This window comes from Gopherus flavomarginatus, chromosome 5 (assembly GCF_025201925.1).
Source record: "Gopherus flavomarginatus isolate rGopFla2 chromosome 5, rGopFla2.mat.asm, whole genome shotgun sequence".
Taxonomy (NCBI): domain Eukaryota; kingdom Metazoa; phylum Chordata; order Testudines; family Testudinidae; genus Gopherus; species Gopherus flavomarginatus.
In genome coordinates this window covers 153,790,931-153,813,877 of record NC_066621.1, presented here as the reverse complement: position 1 = coordinate 153,813,877, position 22,947 = coordinate 153,790,931, and the positions used below count along the sequence as shown (strand labels likewise).

The 22,947-nt window shown below is 43.5% G+C and overlaps 1 protein-coding gene across 2 annotated transcripts; it reads left to right on the top strand.

Annotated features, from left to right (window-relative positions):
- Positions 1-428: 428 nt before the first annotated feature.
- On the top strand, positions 429-22,374 carry RTRAF (RNA transcription, translation and transport factor). 2 transcript variants are annotated; one of them, XM_050954740.1, is made up of 8 exons: positions 430-586; positions 5,683-5,807; positions 7,682-7,781; positions 8,839-8,925; positions 10,175-10,263; positions 13,356-13,424; positions 20,672-20,720; positions 22,042-22,374. In XM_050954740.1, the coding sequence occupies exons 1-8, from the start codon at positions 526-528 to the stop codon at positions 22,194-22,196; spliced, it is 735 nt and encodes a 244-aa protein (XP_050810697.1). In that variant the 5' UTR covers positions 430-525; the 3' UTR covers positions 22,197-22,374. The 2 variants fall into 2 exon arrangements, with proteins under 2 accessions (XP_050810698.1, XP_050810697.1); XM_050954741.1 differs by lacking the exon at positions 8,839-8,925 and having other exon boundaries at positions 429-586.
- The last annotated feature ends 573 nt before the right edge of the window (positions 22,375-22,947 follow it).

Sequence of the window (22,947 nt, the reverse complement as noted above, 5' to 3'; positions counted from 1 at the left end):
AACTCCCTCCCCCCCATCTGTGCCTCTCACACAACCCCCTTCTCCCTCCCCCTCTATCTGTGCCCCTTCCCCAACTCCCTCCCCCCCATCTGTGCCGCTCACACAACCCCCTTCTCCCTCCCCCTCTATCTGTGCCCCTCCTCCAACTCCCTCCCCCCCATCTGTGCCTCTCACACAACCCCCTTCTCCCTCCCCCTCTATCTGTGCCTCTCCCTAGGACCCAATTGCCCTTCTCCCTCCCTAAGCCCCGCCCACATCCCTCCGCCCCTCCTCTCCGCTGCCTGCCCGTGTCCGCCTGTGGCGCTGTCAATAAAGTTGGTTGAACGCGAGGCCTCTCTCCCGGCGGCCTCGCTGGCTTCGTCCCTCGCGCTCGCTCTGCGGGCAGCCGATTGGTCGCGGCAGCTGCCGCTCTGGGGCTTGGGCCAATGGGCGGCCTAGGTCGCCCTTTTCTCCCCGCCCTTGTCCCGCTGTCTGGCGCTGCGAGCGAGCGGCTGTTGCGCCGAAGCTGAGGCCCGCGGAAGGACCATGTTCCGCCGAAAGCTGACGGCGCTGGATTACCACAACCCGGCCGGCTTCAACTGCCGAGGTGCGGGGCCGGGCGCCGCGAGCCCCTCTCCCTGGACGGGCTCCACCTCCCCCAAGCTGCTCTAGGCCCCTTCTCGCTGTCCCCGGGCCGCCCTGAGCCGTGCGCCGGGAGAGCTGACCCGCCCCGCCCCCCCCCTGCTCGGGTAGCCCCCCCCCCGGGGTGCCCCGCCCCCCCCCTGCTCGGGTAGCCCCCCCCCCGGGGTGCCCCGCCCCCCCCCTGCTCGGGTAGCCCCCCCCCGGGGTGCCCCGCCCCCCCCCTGCTCGGGTAGCCCCCCCCCGGGGTGCCCCGCCCCCCCCCTGCTCGGGTAGCCCCCCCGCTGTGCCCCGCGCCCCCTCTGCTCTGGTAGCTCCCCCCGGGGCGCCCCGCCCCCCTCTGCCTTAGTAGCCTCCGTCGCCATCCCTAGTTCTGGCCTTAGGGCGCCCCTCCCCTGCAGCTCCTGCAGGGCTCTAGGGCTGCTCCCAAATGCTCTGCGGACCCTTCATCCCTCCCCCCTCTGCTTTTGGCCCCATGGGCCTAGCTGGTAGGCAGCTGCTCCGGCCTTTATCGCAGGCTTCACGCACACGGGGTTGTGTGGCCTGGCGTCCTCCTCTCCCCCTAGGAGCAGAAAAGCGTGCGTGTTTGGCGTGGGTGGATTCCCTAGCAAGGGCTGGGCTGGGGAAAGGCGGCCTCAGGAAAGGTTAATTACCAATGCTTTGTGCTTTCTGGCAATCAGGCGATGAAAGAAATGTTCTTGGGCAATGTACGATAAGGCTGTTTCTGGAGCAAATAGCTGTGTTTTTATTTTTTTAATTCATTCATGAAGGTTGTGAAGTTACACTGTCACTAGTTAGCACATGCCAGAATTCAAGTTTCCTGTGCAACCTTACTTCAGCTGGGTGTTGCATTGTTCTATGATGTGCAGTTACTTGATTATATTCAATTTCTCCCCCCGCCCCCCACTGCTATCTCAGTGCACAGGATCTGCTCAGTTAATGAACAGCTATGCAGTATTTTGTTATCTTTGTTTTTAAGGATGTGGCCCTAGACCTACCTTACTGCACACTATTCAAACCCTTCCCAGATCACAGAATTATTTCCTCACAAGCTTTTCCATGGTGCTCATCACAACAGTACCTGAGTGCTTCCCAAACAGTAATGAAATTATTTTCTCAAGACTTCTGTGGGCTAAGGTGATATTATTATATACCCATTTTGCAGTTATGGATCTGAGGCACAGATGTCCAGTTTCAGATGCCTAGTAACTGATTTTTCAGAGTACTTCCCATTATATATTGCTTTACGTGTTCAAACACCGCTTGGATTGACTTTGGTTGCAGCTGTGTGCTCAGCACTTCTGTAGTTCAGATCCCAGGGTCTCAAGTTGGGCACCTAAAAAAATGAACACGCAATTTAGGTGCCACCTGTGAAAAGTCTGGTTTTAAGTAACCTACTTAGCATGATCTAGGAGCTCTGTGCCAGAGATAGGGATAAAATCCAGTTCTCCAGGGCAACATTCTGCTGACTTTTTACCGTGAGACCATCCTTTCTCTTCCTGCAATCCCTGTCTTGTTCAGGACGCGCCTTCCAACTTCTACAACCAATGAGGCACAGTTGTCCTACAGACTGGTCTCATTCACTCCTACCCCTGATTCATCCCCCAGAGCAGGTCCAATCTCCACTGAATGAGGAAAATGGTATGTGATCATGTAATTACAGACTATCATAATGCATATGCACATGCAACCCTAATTCTGGCATTTCCTAACTTTTCAGTGCTTGATTTTTGCAACCTTAATGTTCTTTTACTGCAGTCTTTTGGGTGATGTGGGTAGATATATAGATAAATTAAATAGATGTGTAGTTTGCCCTGTGTGTTCAGTTTTAAGCTTCAGGTGGTTTGTTGTCTTTTTTTCCCTGGCGCCTCCTTCAGCGAGTGGAAAAGATGTTCTTGCATTTGCCAGCGTTGCTGATATAAAGTGCTTTGTGGTGCACTTTGATCACTGTTGAGACTATTTTATCGTGTCAGGCAGTTCCCTTTCATTTATGTTGGGAGCACTACCCTCCCCCCCCTTCTGCTTTCAACAGGTTTAGGGTACATTATTCCGTCAAAACATTTTTGGGGCATTGGGAACATCGATCTCCACCCCTGCTGAAAGAATGGCTCACTGCAAGGATTGAAAATTACCCTGGTCTCAAGTCCAGGAGTAGAATTTACTGCAGGATATTAAGGACCGAACCTATGCAAAATAGCACTGCTGCTTTGAGGGGCCAATGCAAGATACCATAGCTTAAAAACATCAATCAATCGTGTATAGAAAATAATGTTGTATATCACTGAAGAGCAAGTTATTTTTGTTTTCCAGACCTGGTGGCCAATGAGATTGCATTCATGTCACTTTGATAACCATCTTCCACCTCTCCCTCCATCCCCGGCCTCAATTCCAGTCTAATATAGTGATTGTTCTGTAGGACCTATTAGATTTGAAATAAGCATTTTACATTGAATGAGAGCCAGGAAACCCAGGTCTACATTCACAAAGGGGCTTAGGTGCTTAATTTCCATGTTAGGTGCCAGAATCCCCACTGGGATTCACAAACCCCCTGCTCAGCTGCTCTGAATCCTGTAGGTGCCTGAACTCACTCAATGCCTAAGCTTTTGCAATAAATGTTTTCTAGGCGCCTGTATTTCTGCCTCTGAGCATGCGTAGTGCTTCCTCACTAGAGACATCCAGATGTCTAAGCTCTAGTGTGATGTACAAACTAAGGGGAAGATAGATTTTCTTCTGCCTAACTTATTTGTGGGGCCTGATCTGGTAGGCATGTTCAAAGGCTGTTTACTGGAACAGGCCCTGCACACAAGCTCGTGTAAAATGGTTGGAGAGGAAGGAGCATCTGCCTCATGACTTTTAGTCCAGTTATTAGGGTACTTACCTGGGATATGCAAAACCCCAGGTTTGAGCCCCCACCTCCATCTGGGAGAGAAGGGATTTGAACGGGGATCTGCCACCTCTTTGAGTTTCTGAGCCATGGGCTGTTGAATATTCTGATGCGGGTCTCCCCCAGTCTCTCCTGTTGAAGCTGTTTGACCGTGGATAGATAAATAGTAATTGGAGCAGTAGGACTAGATTCTGGGGCTTCCACCTTCTGAATGAATGCTCTAACCACCAGGCTATAGAATCATTCCCATGTTTGCTCTCCCAGTCTTCTTCCTACTCTGTCTTCTTGCAAAAAATAGAATAGACCCTGAACCCCTAGAGAGGGTTTGCAGCTGACAGTCCCAGGCAGGAAGTGGAACTGGGCATGGGGGAGCACGAGGCTTAGAGACACCACTCTCTCCCCTGTATCTCCCATTGACTAGCTTAGGCTGGGAGCTGCCTTGCCTGCTGGCTTTTGTGAATTCTATTCTGAGGCACATATCTCCCTCCATTTGTTGTATAGGGGACCTGAGCACCTAACTCAGGCTTTGTGCATCCCAGTGGTTCTTAAGGCACCTAAAAGTTAGATGTGGCAAAACTGGCCACACCCAACTTCCTTTGTGAATCTAGGCCCCACGCTTCTAATATTATAAATCAGTAATCTCTAACTCCAAGTGGCCTGGAAAATATTTGTTGCTGAAATATAGTGGAATTGAATAGGGAAACAGGATGATAATGAGAAGAATTTCATTTAATATACATCACTCACCTAATCTGCTAAAATATTTTTCTGTGTTTTTGATACTTTAATACTGTGTAAATTTTAATAGTTCTTGAAGGATACTTAATATATATATATGTCTAGATAATACTCAGTCCTGCCAGGAGTGCAGGGGATTGGATGAGATGACCTCTAGAGCAGTGGCTGTCAAACTTTTGTACTGGTGACCTCTTTCACAGAGCAAGTCTCTGAGTGCGACCTCCCTCCCCTTATAAATTAAAAACACTTGTTTATGTATTTAACACCATTATAAATCCTGGAGGCAAAGCAGGGTTTGGGGTGGAGGCTGACAGCTCACGACCCCCCCATATATTAACCTGACGACTCCCTGAGGGGTCCCGACCCCGAGTTTGAGACCTCTTGCTCTAGGTGTCCCTTCCAGTCCTATGACACTATGATCTCTCTCTGCTGTGGTTCACTTTCCTATCAGAATTTGAGAAACTATTTATAACCGGTGGTCCTACTGCTATAAGCAGTTACTTTCTCCACAGCAGAAGGTTATGAAAACAGTATCAAACTGTTGCCCTTTTTAAAAGCCTTGTATTTTCTCTACTTGGATAGTTGTATTTTCTTTACTTGGATAGTTGTGTATCTTGAATGTGGAAGCAAGAGCTACTTATAAAATTGGTAGCATGGGACTCTAAAAGCCTCCCAGATCCCTGTCTGACAGGATATTTTGAAAAGTGAGAACACCCATACGCTAAGCGCTGAAATTTTGCATTCTGACTAAGAATGCTTTGGCAGATTGATAGAGATACTGCTAGGGCCATTATATGTTTTGTATTTAATGTAATTTAGCACAGTATCTTAATTATTTCACCCTAAGAAACTGCATGGATAGTTTTTAATATTTTAAGTCTGTTCTTGTAGATCCTAGATCACTAATCAGGAATAAAAAATGTTATGCTGTCTCATGAGGGAGTAGAGAGGTGTGTGCGTGTATAATATATATGAATGTTGTCTTTACAAGACAGCATTGCTGCACATTGCAAAATGTGGCGTCCTTGTTTGGTTAGCAGGTCATTAAATCTCTGTCTTGTAACCTGTGACTTGATAGACCATTGAATTGCAGTTTTTTCCTATTATTGCTCTGTTCTCCTTTCCCTTCATACTTCACTTAGTAGTAATTCTAACTAAATTTTCTAACAAAAATCTGTTTTTGTTGACTGACTAGAAGTTTTCAAGCCTATTTTTTAACATGATTAAAACATTCAAATAAATTAAGGTGTATTTTTGGAATCACTGGACCATAGTATTTGAAAAGAAAAAGAATTGATTGGGGACACAGGTATTCAAATTATCTTCATATGGTGGATCAGAATTTAAGGGCCTGCTTCTGCCCTCATTGACTTCTGTTTCTAAGAAAACATGACTTTATTCTGATTTATTATGTAGCTTATTGTTTTTATTTCTGGCTATAGATGAAACAGAATTTAGAAACTTTATTGTGTGGCTCGAAGACCAGAAGATCAGACACTACAAGATTGAAGACCGAGGAAGTCTAAGAAACATACACAATGACGAATGGCCTAAAGCCTTTGAAAAGGTAACTTTGTACCTGAAACAGTAGAGCACATTATAACCTATGTATGGTGGTAGTTTTTGGTGATAAATCATCTCTTTTTACTCAATGTATATGTTCAACAAATATATTTGAGACACAAGATGAGTGAGGGAATATTTTTATTGGACCAACTTTTTATGCTGTGAGACAAGTTTTTATGCTTGCACAAAGCTGAAGAAGGGACCAACAGAAGTTGGTCCAGTCAAAGATATTCCCTCATCCATATTGTCTAATATCCTGGGACCAAGGTGGCTCCAATAACACCGCATACAACAAATATATATGAAAGGGAGAAAATGATGAATTCTTTATTCGCTAGAGTTCTGAATATTTTACAGAATACAGGGGTAATTGAACGCTGTAATTTGTTGTGCGTAATTTTCACTTATTGCAAAAACTGATCGTGTTTAGATTTAATTGGTATCCTTACCTCTTTCCTTACTGGTTAAGGTATTTCTGCCTTTGATGCAGAAGGAAATGGACTAACTTCCCCCCCCCCACCCCCCCGCTTGAAACTACACACCAAGGTGGAAACTGACTAGGATCAGATAATCTTAGTCTTAGCAGTGTATAAATGTCTGCTATTTCTGATAGATGGTTGTCCGCTGCCTGCAGAAAGCATGGCAGATAGCCATCAATTTATGGCAGACCTGCTGTGCATGAACACTCTTGACACTCTCCACTCTGTCTGTGTGACATCTGCATTCCTTTCTGTCTAAGGGCTCCATCCTGCAAGGTGCTGAACACTCTCTGGATCTGATGCTGCAAAGCAGTTAGTCTTTCAGCACATTTATTTCAGTGGGACTGCTTGCATGCTTCAGTGTCTTGAGGGATGAGGCTGTAGTGCTGAGGACTTCGTAGGACTGAGCCCTAAAGCACTGGAAGTGTAGTTTCGTTTTTCTGGCCTGTCCTCTATTTTCCCTGCTTGTGGTGTTGGAGGAAATGGGGGGGGGGGCGACAAGGTGATGGCATAAGTATAAATTTAATTAGAATGTTTTGGAGTGTTTTAAATCTCTTGTGGCTTATATTACAAGGAAAACATCAATTATTCACTAGTTCAGAAGCAGATATGACTGCAGTAAAAGCTGTGTTATCCAGCCCTGTACCAGCCCGAAGCTCGATAAACTGGCATTTCTAATCTTCATAGAAAGTCCAGTTTATAGTCTGGTGGCGTGGGGCCGGCAGGCTCCCTACCTGGCTTCACATGGCTCCCCGGAAGCTGCTCCTAGGCAGAGGAACAGGCCATGAGGGGCTTGGAGTGCAGGATAGGGTGCAGGGCTGGGGGTTGGGGTACGGCAGAGGGCTCTGTGCGCTGCCTCCGCCTGCAGGTGCCATCCCCACAGCTTCCATTGCACATGGTGAGTGCCCTACCCGCATCCAGCACCCTGAAACCCCTCCCGCACCCAAGCTGCTGCCCCGAGCCCTCTCCTGCCCCCAAATCCCCTCCCAGAGCATGCACCCCCTTCTGCGACCCAGTCTCCAGCCCTGTGCCCCCTCCCACACTCAAACTCCCTCCCTCTTAGTTAACCAGCGTTTTTCACTTCTCGGCACCCCCCATTCCCTCAACGTGCTGGATAAAAATGCTTTTACTATACTAAGATGAGAGACATGGATGAATTGTGGCATGAGAAGCACTGAAATGCTTCAGAGGAACCACAGTGGGAATATAACATATTTCAGGATGACATCATTCATTAATACTAGCCTTCTGACAAAACTGAGCTTGATAGAAGAGGGGATTGTAGAACTATTCTGATAGATAAGCATTATTGACAATGTTGACTAATTCATGGATATGTTTCCTCCCAACCAATCATGATGATGGATGTGTTTTCCCATTTTTTTCTCCTCTGCAGTATCTGAAAGATGTTAACTGTCCCTTCAAGATACAAGAACGACAAGAAACAATTGATTGGCTTCTTGGGTTAGCTGTTAGGCTTGAGTATGGAGATAATGGTATGGCTGATTTTTAAATACCTTTACTTAAAGGTGGTAGGGAAACTGTTATGAATGATTTTGTTGTTAATATACAGGATTGTTCAACCTAAGGCAATGAGAGCACATAGAAAGTATGTTTATTAAAAACGTGCAATTTACTTCCATCATTTTTATGAATTCTTATTTTTATTTTATAACATTTGAATAAGAGTGTTCTCCTTTCCAGAGCAACTTCTCTGCACTGATTTTAAACAGTAAACTCATAATGTGTTTCCTAGTTTGACAACAGAGGAAGAATTGAAATCATACACAAGCTTGACTTCACTATGGGATCAGTGTGAGGCACAGAGGTGCAGAAAAGACATTTTGTCTCTTCAGCATATATTTGACCTTCAGCAGAAATAACAAGTCAAATATTCTTAGCAAGATATACTTAATATTTTCCCCATATGAAAGCAAGTGGTAATATTCCTATCCTGTTATCTAATAGGAATGGTGTCAGTTGTATAGTAAAGTGTCATATTCTGTCCATCTCATGTCCAAGGATCAGGGTCAACTGAAATGTGTGACTAATGTCCCTTCTAGAGTGATTACTGACTGTCCCCTCCATTAATATTGAAGGGGCTCTAGCTTAGAAATCTAGTTGACGGCCTTTTTTATAGTAGTCCTTCGTGCTACAAGAATCAGTTGAATTGTTCCTTCTTGCTTAGCTAGGATGAAGACTGCCAGTTAAGAGTCTGTCAAGCTTTTATCCCCTCCCTATGATGTAGCACATCTCTGCAGTTCTGCTTTGACTTTGAGCTAGTGCATAGGCAGTCATAACAATTCCTACCTGAGCAGGGTTTATTAGAATCTTACTCTTCTGGAGTTTCAGTAGTGGGAAACAACTGAAACACCTACAAACTGATTTGGCTGCGTCTTCCACCATGTGCTGAAAATACAGTTGGCCCAATTGCAGCTAACAACGTGCATTAGTAATGCTTTTTTCTATGCTTTGAGCTCCATTAATTTTAACTAATTAGCTCTCACCTGAATTTTACATTCATGAAGCAAAACTGTTTTTTTGTTTTGGCAGCTGATAAATATAAGGACTCCACACCTGACAGTGCTAAAATTACTGATAATGCAGCAAAAAATGCAGAGCCACTGATAAACTTGGATGGTAAGTATGCAGTAACTTTTTGATCGCTAGAAAAATACTTTTGTTGATGCATCTTACTTCAGTCTGTTCCACTTAAATGTACAGCCTCTGTCTATATTTTAAGGAAGAACCCGAAAGTCATATTTTAGCATTTTGGATACCAGAGAGATTCAGAAAATCATCTTCAGAGCTTTTGAAAAGTGTGGGTTCTGATATTCTAATGCTGTACTGAAAGTATCTATCTCAAGGCATGTTATGTCTTTTGATGTTCGTTTTGAAAGCTTTATTTCCCAAGACTCTCTGCATTTATAGTGAAGGAGAGACAAGTGCTAGTGGTTTGCTCCGTAGTAGCTGCTCCATATTAATTCCAGTCCTTTTGAATTGGGTTGATGAAGAGCTTGTTTTGGTGAGAGAATCTTTTTTCTGTACAGGAAAATACCTAGAGTTTTATTTGGGCACGAGGAGGAAGGAATGCAAGCCAGAAGAAGGGCAACGGGAAGGGGTGGGGGGGGGGGGAATATTCTGAAGAATAGTTAGTCTAGTCTAGTCGGCAGGGCCTGATGAAATGCACCCTAGGTACTTAAGGAACTAGCTGAAGCAATCTCAGAATGATTAGTGATCTCTGAGAACTCAAGGAGAATGGGTTAGGTCCCAGAGGACTGGAGAAGGGAAACAATAGTACCTATCTGTAAAAAGATGGCCTGGGTAATTATAGTGTAATTTTGATCCCTGGAAAGGTACCGGAGCAAATAAAGTAACCACCAAACACGTTCTCTACCCATCAACTCCTAGAAAAGTCAGGCTCTGGCTCAGACGTCAGTCAACAAGTATAATCCTGCTCTGCAGCCAAAAAGTGGTGTGGAGATCTTCAAAAGAGACCATACGTTAATGGATTTACATTTTTTTAAAGACTGAGACTGACCTTCTGCTTATTAAGACGTTTCCATGCATTTAACGTGCATACTAGGTTGAAAATAATGCTAATTACGCTTCATTGCCATTTTTATATAATCAGTTTTCAGAAGACAGCTGCACTTTAATTGCTCAGCCGTTCTCAGGGTTGCATGCTTTATGAAATGAAATGTAGATTAAACAAACACATTGTCAGATTGTGAATCCCTTACTCACCCTATGTAGTCTCATGGGATTACTCATGAAAGTAACTGTGAACCCCTTATTCAAATTTGTTATCAGTCGAATGCATGCAGAGCGAGAAATCTAACCTGCATTTTGGAACCAAATATGACAACAATATGTATTTATCTTGCAGTGAATAATCCTGACTTTAAGGCTGGAGTGATGGCTTTGGCTAACCTTCTTCAAATCCAGCGACATGACGACTATTTGGTAATGCTTAAGGTGAGGTTCACATCTTTAGTTTTTCATGTTTTGGGAATCTGGTCTGAGCAACTAGTATCTACCAGGAAAAAAAACCCACTCATAACAGTGTGTGAAGTCAGTAAATTTTGATTTTTGGGTGCAGATAAGTCTGCTGATACATTTTGTACTTAATTTCTGGTTGGTGTAAAAGAAAAATGATCTTCTGAATTGAAGATATGGGCATTTATATTTCAGATTTTCAGCAAATGGTGGTAGAATTCCTGAAGGTGTTAACTGAGAATTCATGTTCAGTACTTGGAATGCTTCTGAGCCGTCTAAAGCTGCTGCTTGGCATTTATTTCATGCCTTTTATTTCAGCATCTCTGAATGCTTTAAAAATGTTAATGAATGTAAACCTCACAGCACACCTGTGAGGTAAGTAATGGTGTTCCAGTTCTAGAGGTGGGAGAAACTTAAGGACAGAGGCTAGGTGATGTGTCCAGAGTCTCTCAAAAAACCTGCAGCAGAACCAGAATTAGAACCTGTATCTTTTGACTTCCAGTCCTGTACTTCTTCCACATGAGTGTCCTTCCACTTTGCCGTAACTAAAGCAGATTTAAATTTTATCCTGTAAATTAGTCAGACTTTCTAGTGGCCAGATAAAGTAAACTGGCTGGCTGATTTTCTAATTTATGCTCTTATCCCATGTACTAATTGGAACGCACAGAAGATCTGTGGTTCAGTGATGGAACTCTGTAGTCTTCTATGAATCTTGGATCAAAACTGTATTCTTGCATCATTGTACTGGATTGGAGCAAACTAACCCCTCAATCTTGATAGCAAAATGTGGAAATAAGCTTTATCTTGTTCAGCAGCCAAAAATATGTGAGGTATTTCAGACAAATAAAAGAATAAGGTCCCTGCCCTGCAGGGCCTACAACAGGGATCGGCAGCCTTTGGCACGCGGCTCGCCAGGGTAAGGACCCTGGTGGGCAGGGCCAGTTTGTTTCCTGCCATGTCCGCCGGTTTGGCCGATTGTGGCTCCCACTGGCTGCGGTTTGCTGTCCCAGGCCAATGGGAGTTGCGGGAAGCGGCGCAGGCCGAGGGATGTGCTGACATATAATTCTTCCCCAAGAAATTCAGTCACATTTAATTAATGCTTTATTTTTTTAGTGACTGTCATCAGCATTGAAGCATGTGCTCTGGAATGGTGGCCAAAGCATGAATGGACATCCTAATGTTTAGCATATCTGGCACATAAATGCCTTGCAGTGCCAGCTACAAAAGTGCCATGCAAATGCCTGTTCTCACTTTCAGGTGACACTGTAAATAAGAAGAGGGCAGTAAATGTAAACAAACTTGTTTGTCTTAGTGATTGGCTGGACAAGAAATAGGACTGAGTGGACTTGTAGGCTCTAAAGTTTTACATTGTTTTATTTTTGAGAGCAGTTTTATAACACAAAAAATTACATTTATAAGTTGCACTCACAATAAAGAGATTTCACTACAGTACTTGTATGAGGTGAATTGAAAAATATTTTTGTTTATGATTTTTACCGTGCAGATATTTGTAATTAATAATATAAAGTGAGCACTGTACACTTTGTATTCTGTTATAATTGAAATCAAGATATTTGAAAATGTACAAAATATCCAAAATATTTAACAAATTTCAGTTGGTATTCTATTGTTTAACAGTGCGATTAAAACTGCAATTAACTCAAAAAAGAAATCTTGATTTAAAATTAATCACAATTCATTGCGAGTTAACTGATTGATCGACAGCCCTCCTATATTTGTATTATGTTTTTCTATGTAAATGTATTGAAACTTCAGAATTTGAGAGAGAAGCAGTGAATAGGACCAGAAATGTGGAGAGGACGACAAAACACAACAGGCAAAGAACATCCTGAGAGAGCTCTTTTTTGCTTTTAACTGGTTAAGACTAAAACTCCATGTTGGCAGTTCTGGCTATATAAACTGCCCTAATTTTGTTCTTGTGGCTTGATATTGCTAGAATGTGTCAGTGGAATTGCTGTTTTGTACACTATTTTGTGATACATAATTTCTATATGTGAACAATGTGATAATCTAAATTAATACTTGGATATTATACAATGGCTGCTTTAGAAAAGCCTGAGAGAGAACAAGAGTTCCAGCTAAAATTTACTAAACCTTAGTAGCTAGTAAAGCAAAAATTCCTTGATGTTCTCTTTGTCCAACTGACATTTTGAGAAGTTGGCCGGGAAGAACATCTTCTTCACAGGTACCAACAGAGCTAAAATTTTTCTTTCTGGTAAGTCTCAGTATTTTGATAGTCATCGCCGCTGTAATGATTTAATGATGAGACATCCTAAACAAATTCATATTCTTAGTCAAATTAATCTCTTAATGCCAGTTCCCCTGGTTTGAAAGAAAATTCTATATTGCGTATATCAATGTTGTAATGTCACATGTCAACTTTAATCGTATGTCTGGCAACAGGAGAAATAGAAAGTGAAGTGATGCATGAAATAATTTAAGTGCTTTTGTCATCCTTGGATAACTCAGCAAGGAAATGGTGAGAGAAGCAGCTGAAATGAGCAGGCTTTTTGCTTTGTTATGGTCTAATTCTGGCTTTCCCGTATCTCTCGAATTATTTTTAGAAGCCTTCATACAGACATGTATCGGTATGAATAGTCCTGGAGTGGTGCAAGTTGCCAAGTACAGGAGCTAGTAAATTAACCAGATGGGCAGAAGGACTGTAAAATATCCAAGATCAAGGCTGTACTCCCCCCACCTCATTTTTAAATATTACAAGACCTTTTGACTTCATGTTTTGTAAACAACTCAATAGCCAAATTTACTTCAGATTCTGTGTGGGTGGATGAGGGCTCAGACCATGGCAAAGGGCTCCCAGCTGCAGAAAGCACCTTCATTGGGAAGTTTCCAGTGGTGCAAAATTTTGTGGGCCTTGCAGCTGGCACCAAAGCCTCAAAAGTAGGTACTGCTGACTTGAGAGGGGACCATGGCTAGCTCATCCTAGGGATGAGCCAGCCTCTGGTTGAGGTTAAAGCTGACTTCCTTGGAGTACGGGAGAGACATGCATCAACATGGAATTCTTACTTTGGTTTTCCAACTTTGTTTCCTAGGCAATTCGCATTTTGGTTCAAGAGCGCTTGACTCAGGATGCCATAGGAAAGGCAAATCAATCGAAGGAGGTAAGTGAGTGAATGTAACGCAAGTCCACTTGATGTAATGAGTTTTTACAGCATTCAATCAAGTACATTTAAATATAGAAATAGATGTTTTTTCTGGCTAGAATTTGTATGTGGTAGTGCTCAGGTAGGAGAGGTAGAAGAAGATTTATCCACTTCATACAGCAAACCTGAATCTGAAAGACCAAAGGAAAAGTCACCCACAATACTCAAATGCACGTGATTTTTTTCATATTACAATTATAGTTATATTTGTAAATGATAGTTATTTAAACAAGTTTACTGCTTAATGGGGTGTAACCACAATCCTCTAACATTACTGTAATGTACACAACCACAGGTTTCAGTATCATCATTTCAGTGGAATAGGAAGAGGTGTCCTGGTCTGACTCTTGTTTCCAAGTAATAGTGATGGCTAAATAAACAAACAAGTGGAAGTATTTTATTTTCTTCCCTGTAGTGTAGAATATGCTGTTTCTAGCTTGTCATGTGACTTTTGTGGGAGTTGGGGAATTTTTCCCCTACCCATTCAAAAGAGAAATGACTGAGATATATTATTCATGGAATTATACATCTGTGAAAATATGGCTACGGAGCAATTTTGAATACTGATAGGTTTGTAAGACATTCAGAATGCGTTTGTCCAAACATTGCAAAAGGAATGTTCAGAGAGAACAATTCTGGTTTATCAGAGTCCTTTCTTAAACATTCTGGCCATTCAGTCCATTACTTGCACTACAAGCTGCTGGTGTGGTGTACTGAGTTCAGATAGTAAAGGCAACTTGTACACCTTTAGGGAAAAGCATTGTTCAGAACTGTTCCTAAAGAGCAGCTATATATGCTCAAGAGTTGCAGGTCCCTTCACCCCTCATGACATCTACATCATAGCAGCACCTACTGTATGATAGATAATCAGTAGATGCCACTTCCTGTATTGGTTAATTGGTGAGTACAAATGAGTCTTGAGTTGTAACCCACGCTGACTAAGCACTGGTGCAATAAACAAAGGCCTTAGATGCACGTGTGATGGGTTCCACCCGGAACTGGGGCTGCACTGAGAGCCCTCTGACCCACCAGCCTGGGCTCCCCCTCTTACTGTGCTGCTAGGACAAGCTGTAGCCTGCTCCCAGTCCTACACTCCCACATTCATACAGACAAGGACACACACTGAGCATGCAGGCTGACTAGCCACTGCATGAACCAACAATAGAGAGACTACAGCCAAGATACCCCCAGCTTCCCAACCTAGGACCCCAGAGCTGTACTGCTCTGCCCTGGTCAAAACTCCAACCAGTGTGTATGTATTATCCAGTTCACCTCTCCCTCAATGTGGAGAGGAATATGCAACCAAGTTGTGTTAACCAAGTTGAGATTTTTCCTCAGACACTTCACTTAAAGGCATGCTGGTTTAGATCAAAACATAAAACAGGTTTATAAACTACAAAAAGATAGCTTTTAAGTGATATCAAACAGATCAAAGCAGATTACCTAGTAAATACACAACCACAAACTAAACCTAAGATGCTAGAAAGACTGGATATGAATTAGCGATTTCTCACCCTGACTGATGATACAAGCAGGCTGACAGATTCTCAAGGCACAAGCTGTACTTGCTTTACAGCTGGGCTCCCCGCCCTCATTCCAAATCCTTTTCTTTCAGAGCTTCTTTCAGCTGTTGAGTTGTGGGGGAGTGAAGAACAACAGATGACGTCACTCCCTGCCTTGTATAGCTTTTCCATATAGTGAGAACCCTTTGTTTCAAACTTGGTTCCCAGACCAGTTTGTGGAAAAAATACAGGTACCCAAAATGGAATCTAGAGTTATGTGGTCTGGTCACATGCCCTTGCGTCATAGCAGCCATTACTTACAGGGGGTCTGGAGTTCTCAGGACGGCTCAGTAGGGTGGGGGGATAAGCTTTTCCTAAGGCTTATTGTCTTTCCTAATGGCCCATTACCCTGAATAGGCCCTTCACCACCAGCTGACTAGGCTGGAAACATGTTGCCTAGTGGGTGTTACCCAGGTGTGACCACACGTGAAATACAGATATAGTCAATATTCATAACTTCAAATACAAAAACAACACGATAATCATATTTAGTAAATCGTAACTTTTCCAGTGACACCTTACATGACCCATCTTGTATGAAATGCATCATTCTTATGCCATAATCATATCCTAATAATACTACTATGACGAATATTGGGTGTAGTGTCACAATACATTAGTGGTTGAATTAGAGTTTAAAACTATTACAAGAGAATGTGAACAGCTGAGATTACTATATCAATGTCAGTTTTAGGATGTTAAGCATGTAAAATTGAAAGCTAACCCTGTGCTGCTGTTGCTTACATCCCTATAGTGTTGGAGTAGAAAAACAGAAGTTTGATATTCTCCCCCCCCCCCCCCCCCCCGACACCCACACACACACCCACCAATAACTGCTATAAGGAAACATAATCCTCTCCTTTGTTTGGGAGAGGGTAGAATTCCATTTTCTTCTCTATTTTCAGCAATCAAGGTTACCTGTTAATATTGTTTAGTTCCCAAAGGTGTCTCTAGCCCTTCATGGAAGGCATAGAACGAGCTAGTAACTAGCCCAGGATGCTTATGGACTAAATGTTAGAGTGATGCAAGTGACAGAGACAAACAGGAGGAAATCGTTTTGTGAGAGGATGAGCATTTCGGTACTCAGATACTCAGTTAATGCATGTACACAACTTGGGAAATGATGTTAGCAGAATAAATGGATTATATAATGATCCTTCCACAACACACGTTTTAGGAAGAAGAAGAAAGACCGAAGGTTGCAATTCACATTGTACTGTGCCAAATTGATCAAAATGTCTCTTAAGAAGTTGAATCATTAGGAACTTAATGGGATAGAGAGGATAACAAACTTTTCAGAGTTAGCTCAGATTGGTTGTGTCCAAAGTTGGGCAATTTGATGGCTGTTGAATAACTGCTTTCGGTGAAACTATGGTCTGATCCTGTGCCCTGGGGACAAGACTCTGCATAAAAATTGTCGTTCTGACATTCTTGGCAACCTCAACACAATGGCTAAGGATTAAATGGATGTAGAAGTGGAAGTCCTAGAGATCATTTCTCCAACTGAAGGATGAGGCATGCTGCCAGGACTGCGTGGGGAGACTTGCACAACCCACTTGTTTTTCCCGGCTCTGTGAATAAACTGAAAACTTCACTTGGTTAGGACTGTCAAAAAATAAATCTTTTAAGATCAGTAGATTTCCTTATTTAAATATGGAAAAGATTTTTCTTTTTTAACCGACACTTTATAGCTCTAGGTCAATATTTAATCAGAGTCTAGACTAGGATTCTGATTATACTGCTAGCGGAAGAGAAACTTTTATCACTGACTTTGGAGTCCGAATACTTCCCAATTCCTGTAATGTACCTCAAGTATATTTTAAATATGAAAACAAATTCCATCTATAAACATAAACTTTCAGTACAAGATAATTCGCAAACCTTTAAATACTGTCATACGAATCGATCAGTATCCGTACTGTAAAGTCTTTACAGTAGACACAAGGGAGAGGAAGTAGTTACATTAATTATTTTGGTGTCTTGCCACAAGACCACATTCTCATCCCTTCATAAATCCTCTTTATGGCACAAAGGGGATATAAAACTGCCTTAAGACAGCATCTGATTCCTGGGGGTTTTCTGACTTGGGGAGTGTGTCAGAGGTAGGAAGGGGTAGGCTAAGCCAACGTGCTGCAGTGAACCTGGCCAGCAGAGTGGCTGTTTGAGAGGGCCATTAACGGTCAGCACAAGTTAATTAGCACCCCAGGGGCTGGTTCAGGAGCACAAGTTTAAAACACACAGGCATTTTTACCACCATATTGTCTAGACCAGAGGTGGGCAAACTACAGCCTGTGGGCCACATCCGGCCTGTGGGACTGTCCTGTCCAGCCCCCAAGCTCCTGGCCTGGGAGGCTCGCCCCCAGCCTCTCCCCTGCTGTCCCCTCTCCCCTGCAGCCTCAGCTCACTTGCTCCGCCTCCAGTGCAGTGCTCTGGGCGGTGGGGCTGTGACCTTCTGGGGCAACGCAGCTGCAGAGCCCGGCCTGACCTGGTCTCTGTGCTGCGTGGTGGTGGCAGTGGCATGGCCCGGCTGCAGCCGGGCGGTGCAGCTGTAGCGCTGCTAGCCACCAGTGCTCCAGGCAGCATGGTAAGGGGCAGGGAGGTTGGATAGAGGGCAGGGGAGTTCGGGGGGGGGGGTGGGAGTGTGAATGGGGTTGGGGCAGTCAGATTACAGGTTGGAGGAGAGAGGAGATGGAGAGAACATTGCATATAAAAGACCATTTACTTTCCCCATGCTCTAGGAGCCTCTCTGTAGCTGGACTGAGGGTGTTGTGCTGGATTTAACTTAATATGCTTGGTTCAGCTATGACCTTTCAATCTTACATAAGTTGAACTGCCTTAGTAATTGGATTGTTCCCTCTTGTATTATCATTGTCCATGGACTTCTGTCTCCCAGCCAGTAAAATCTCAGCTGAAATGATTAGGCCTGGTCTGCACCTAAATCTAGCCACGTCACTCAGGGCATGAACATTTTTCATAGCCCTAGATGCGTGTAGGCCTACAGAAGTCTTCTTCCACTGATGTACCTACCACTTTTCGGCGATGTAGATTATATGCATCTAGGGAAAAACCCCTTTTTGTCAATATAGGAAGTGTCTAGACTATGGCTCTGTAGTGGCATAGCTGCAGGACTGTAGCTGCACCACTGTAGTGTAGACAATTTTACAGTGGTGCCACTGTAAGATTATCTTGGCATTTCTATTAGCAACACTGTAGAAATAGGACTTAGAAACTTGGCTACAGAAATCTACTCCCAAGCTGAAAGCTGGCAGAGCACTTAAGACATCTTTGAACAAACGGATGGATATTTTTAAGTGGATCAGTGTTGCCTGCTTAAGATGAGTTTACAACATGATTGATTTGCTTTTGGTATTTTGAAATTAAAACACTAAAATATGGCAGTTGCTCATTAGCAATGATTATTTGAGAAGGCCTAGATTTTGAGTGCTAAGTGTGCATTTGAATGGCTAGAGATGTTATCTATTGGGTAAAACCGAATTTTGGATGTTCCCAATTCTTGGACTGTGGCATGGTCAGCTTCGAAGGTAAAATGCAAGAAATTTGCATTAAAATCAGATTAACTGGGCAAGTTAAGAATTCCTGGTTAAGAATACCAACACCTCAATGCCTTGTGTAACACAGGTTTAAAGCAAGACTTTGTGATGTTTTGGGTAAATAAAATCAATTGATGGAAACTGTATCAGCCAGCAATGATTATGGTCTATAAAGAATTGCACACCTGAAAAGCTGGTCCACAGAATAAACCTTTGCTCATCAAAGATGGATGGCGTAACATATTGAACATGGAGGCAGAACGTCTGAGTGAATCGAAAAAACGCTTTCAGGAGCTTCTGAACTGCCCCATCAGAGCTGCAGTTCCAGGAGGATGCGAAGAGTCCAGTGACCACCCCTCTGTGTAATGTAGACTCTGTCACCCTCAAGGAGGTTTGAAGCTCAGCATGGAAGCTCAAGAATGGCTGTGCTGCTTGTATTTGTCATATAACTGCCGAGCTGTTCAAGCATGGCAGGGATTTCATCGTGGGAGTGGCTGGTCCATATTATTAACCAAGTCTGGAGTCATGAGAAACTACTCATGACTGGCGCCAGTCTCCTCTTTTGGAAAGGAAAAGGCGATTCTCTGGTGTGTTCCAAACATTGTGCAGTGCTTTTGGCTTTCCCTTCCAAACAAACTGTTCATGCTGATAGTTCTTGAGCGTGTTCAGCGTGCCATAAGGAATCTATGCCATTTACATCTAGTTGGGTTTATACCTGGCCAATCAATCACTGAGCAGAGTTTTATCATTAGATCAATTTATTAAAAAGGCCCAAGAGTTTCAGCAGAGGAAAGATGAAGTGCCTACAGCCTTTATAGGTTTAAAAGCTGCCTTTGACTTTGTTGATCGTTGCTCCCTTTGGCTGCTGGTGTGCCTCACAAGCTCCTCAATCGTCTCGTAGAAATACTGTGCCAAAGTGACAGCTGTGTCCGCATAGGTGCTAGGATGTCCAGCTGGTTTGAGTACAACTACGGCATCCACCAAGGGTGCATGACTGCCCCAGATCTGTTCAACACCATTATTGACTGACTAATGGAAGCCGTCATTAGCTGCATACTGAGAGTTGTACTGTCAGACTTCTGCATAGCAAGCTTGGAATATGCGGATGATGTGGCTGTATTCGCATCCTCCCAAACTAACCATATCAATGCTCTGAAAGTCTGCTTTCAACTGACTTGAAGCCCAAACTGATTAAAGTGGCTAATGGATCTCTACCTCCTCCCATCGTAATCGAGGGACAAGAAGTTGAATTCGTCAGCCTATTTGAGTATCTTGCCTCTGTGTCATCAAGAAGAGAGGTTACCTGGCTGAGACAAAACATCAAATCAGCAAGCTACTGGGTGTTATGCATGCTCTTTGGAAACCTCTGGCCACATATCAACTCTTAAGATTCCAATCTATCAAGCAGAAGGGGCTTTTGTCCTTTCCTGTGGCTCTGACACCTGAGCCACCACAGACACACATGCCCCAGCTGAATACTTTTGGACATGAAACTACTGCGATGTATTGAAGGCGTATGGTGATTTAATCACATTACGAATGAGTATGTCAGGCAACAGACCAGCCACCTGCCGATATCTTCCCAAATGACTCAGCATTGGCTCATGTGGCTTGGCCATCTGATCTGTATGCCAGAGTCCATACCAGCCTGCCGGGCGTATGCATTTAATCCAATAAAAGCTGGATGTAGAAGACCTCGTGCCTCACGCTGGAGGGCTGTTGTAGCTTCCAACCATGTCTGCCTCAGTATAGAGCAGGCCACGATGATGGCAAACCAGGCGATCCAAAGTGTGCACTCTGTGCTCCACGATCAGGCGAGATAACGAATGAATGTAGGGAATGGTGTTAAGGATGAAACTCTCTCTCCCTTTTATGTTCAGCTAGATTACACATTGCACTACACTGGGTCAAATGCTGTCCTTGTGGGGAACACGGTACTCAGGTGGGTTCAATCAGAATGATCACATTTGTGTTGTAGTTGGGCAAAATTATGGTCCGTTTTTTACTCCAAAGTTATTTAGTCAATCTGATTCTCCCTCCCCCCACTCCCCCAAGCATTTAAATGGCATTTTATTTTATTTTTTTCTTCAAGGGTTTGCCTGTTGCTTTAGAAAAGCACATTCTTGGTTTTGACACAGGAGGTAAGATTTTATTTTTTATATACTGTTTTAAACAGTGATGCTGCATTGGACTAAGTACATAGTTAATCTTTAGAAGTATATGATATGTACAATAAAAAGGCATAATTTTTCCAGAAGCCAAAAGGGATGTCTTTCTTACTTTACAGGAACTTATTTACAAAAGTTCTCTTCCATCTTCTGCTGGAGCATAAAAGTAGATGACTATATTGATGGAGTAGAACAGGGGTGGGCAAACTTTTTGGGCCGAGGGCCACATCTGGGTGGGGAAATTGCATGCAGGGCCTGGGCAGGGGGTTGGAGTGTGGGAGGGGGTATGGTGTGCAGGAATGGGCTCAGGGCAAGGGATTGGGGTGCAGGAGGGGTGCAAGGTGCAGGCAGGGGGCTTAGGACAGTGAGTTGGGGGGTGGGGTGCAGGAGGTGTTCAGGGTCTGGCCCAACGCCGCTTATTTAAAGCCACTCCAGGGTGGCAGCAGTGCTTATTGGGGCCAGGGCAGGCTCCCTGCATGCCTGCCCTGTCCCCGGCCCCGTGTTATTCCAGGAAGCGCTGTGGCCCCTAGGGGAGGGAGGGCAGAGGACTCAGCATGTGCTGCCCTTGCAATGCCTCCAGATACCTCCCCCGAAACTCCCACTGGCCACTGTTCCTGGCCAATGGGACTGTGGGGGGCAATGCGTGGAGCCTCCTGCCCCCCCAACCTGGACGCTGCAGGGATGTGGTGCTGGCCGCTTCTGAGAGTGGCATGGGACCTATAGCGCCACGAGGGACAATCCTGCGGCTGGATCCAAAGCCTTGAGGGGCTGGATCTGGCCCACAGGCCATAGTTTGCCCACCCCTGGAGTAGAAAAATATATCTCAGGATAATGTTTACATGTTGCTGCTCTGTAAAGACTGACATTTTATTGTAGGAGGGATTTATCCTTTTAACAAGACACTGTCAAAACCTTGTTTCTCCTGGCAGAGCACTTCTGTTGATTTAATGGTTGCCAAAGGGACTAGTGTTGATCTGCTGTGTTTTTGATTATTGGCCTGCAGGTGGCATGCTTCAGCCAGATGTAATAGTACAAACTGATGTGCTCTGTTTTAGTGAATAATGGTCAACTGTCTGTCTAGTCTAATCTGACTGGCACAGATATCCCTTTTCCCATTAAACTCCTACTCAAACTAATTCATTTTCAGGTCTGCTGCAGTTCCGTTGTTCACTTAGTTTGTGCTCTGAGCTTTTCATACAGCTGTGAATTGTTTTAGAAATTGTCTGTTTCCATGTTTTTAAAGGGAAGGTACTTATTAACCATTAATCCGTATCTCCTTTTGCCAATGAACTAGATGCTGTCCTTAATGAAGCTGCCCAAATTCTTCGATTGCTGCATATAGAGGAACTCAGAGAGCTGCAAACAAAAATTAATGAAGCCATTGTAGCAGTTCAGGCAATTATTGCTGATCCAAAGACAGACCACAGACTGGGGAAAGTTGGAAGATGAGCAAATTAAGACTGTAGTCTCCTGTGTACTTAGTACCGTTAGGAACTATGTACAACTCTGGCATGCAGTTTGAAATGGATAGTCCACTGCTTTGAAAGAAAGCAAAGAGGAAATGGAATTCTGACTGGTCTAGTGAATTATCACCATTTTTCTTTAAATAAAGTTGGGGAAATAGATACAAATTGTTCTGTTGAGCTATAAGTTGCTAAGTGTAGTAGTCACTTATTCCTTATCTTTTGTTTTTGTGTTTAGAAGGGTGTGTGTTGCAGAATTCTGTGTTGCTATACTCCTGCATTATGAAATCCTGGTTTTGGCACAATTACTACTACGCCAAACTCTGCTGTGCAACAAAAACATTTTAAAAACTAGGTCATATGGAAAATTCAAAACAAACACTTTATTACTGAAGTAACCTAGAAAAAGTGAGACATTTCAGTTTAACAGGTATTCACGAACATGTACTGGTCAATAATGGGTAGGTCTCTGGAGGCACTTAAGGACCATCAAGTTAGCATATTCTAATATAAATACTAAGACATGCATTGAGGCAGAGGGAAAGATATCTAGAACCGTATGTTGGAAAATCTTTAATGCATTTGCCATTTCCCATGACAGTTTGGCATAGTTTCCTAAATTCACATAAGATCAGGGCTGTAAATTAACTGACCCAGATAAGATGCTACATTAAAATCTTTCCATACACTTAACTTTTTGGCTAAAAAGAACCTATTGGTCAGATTGTCGACTTGTG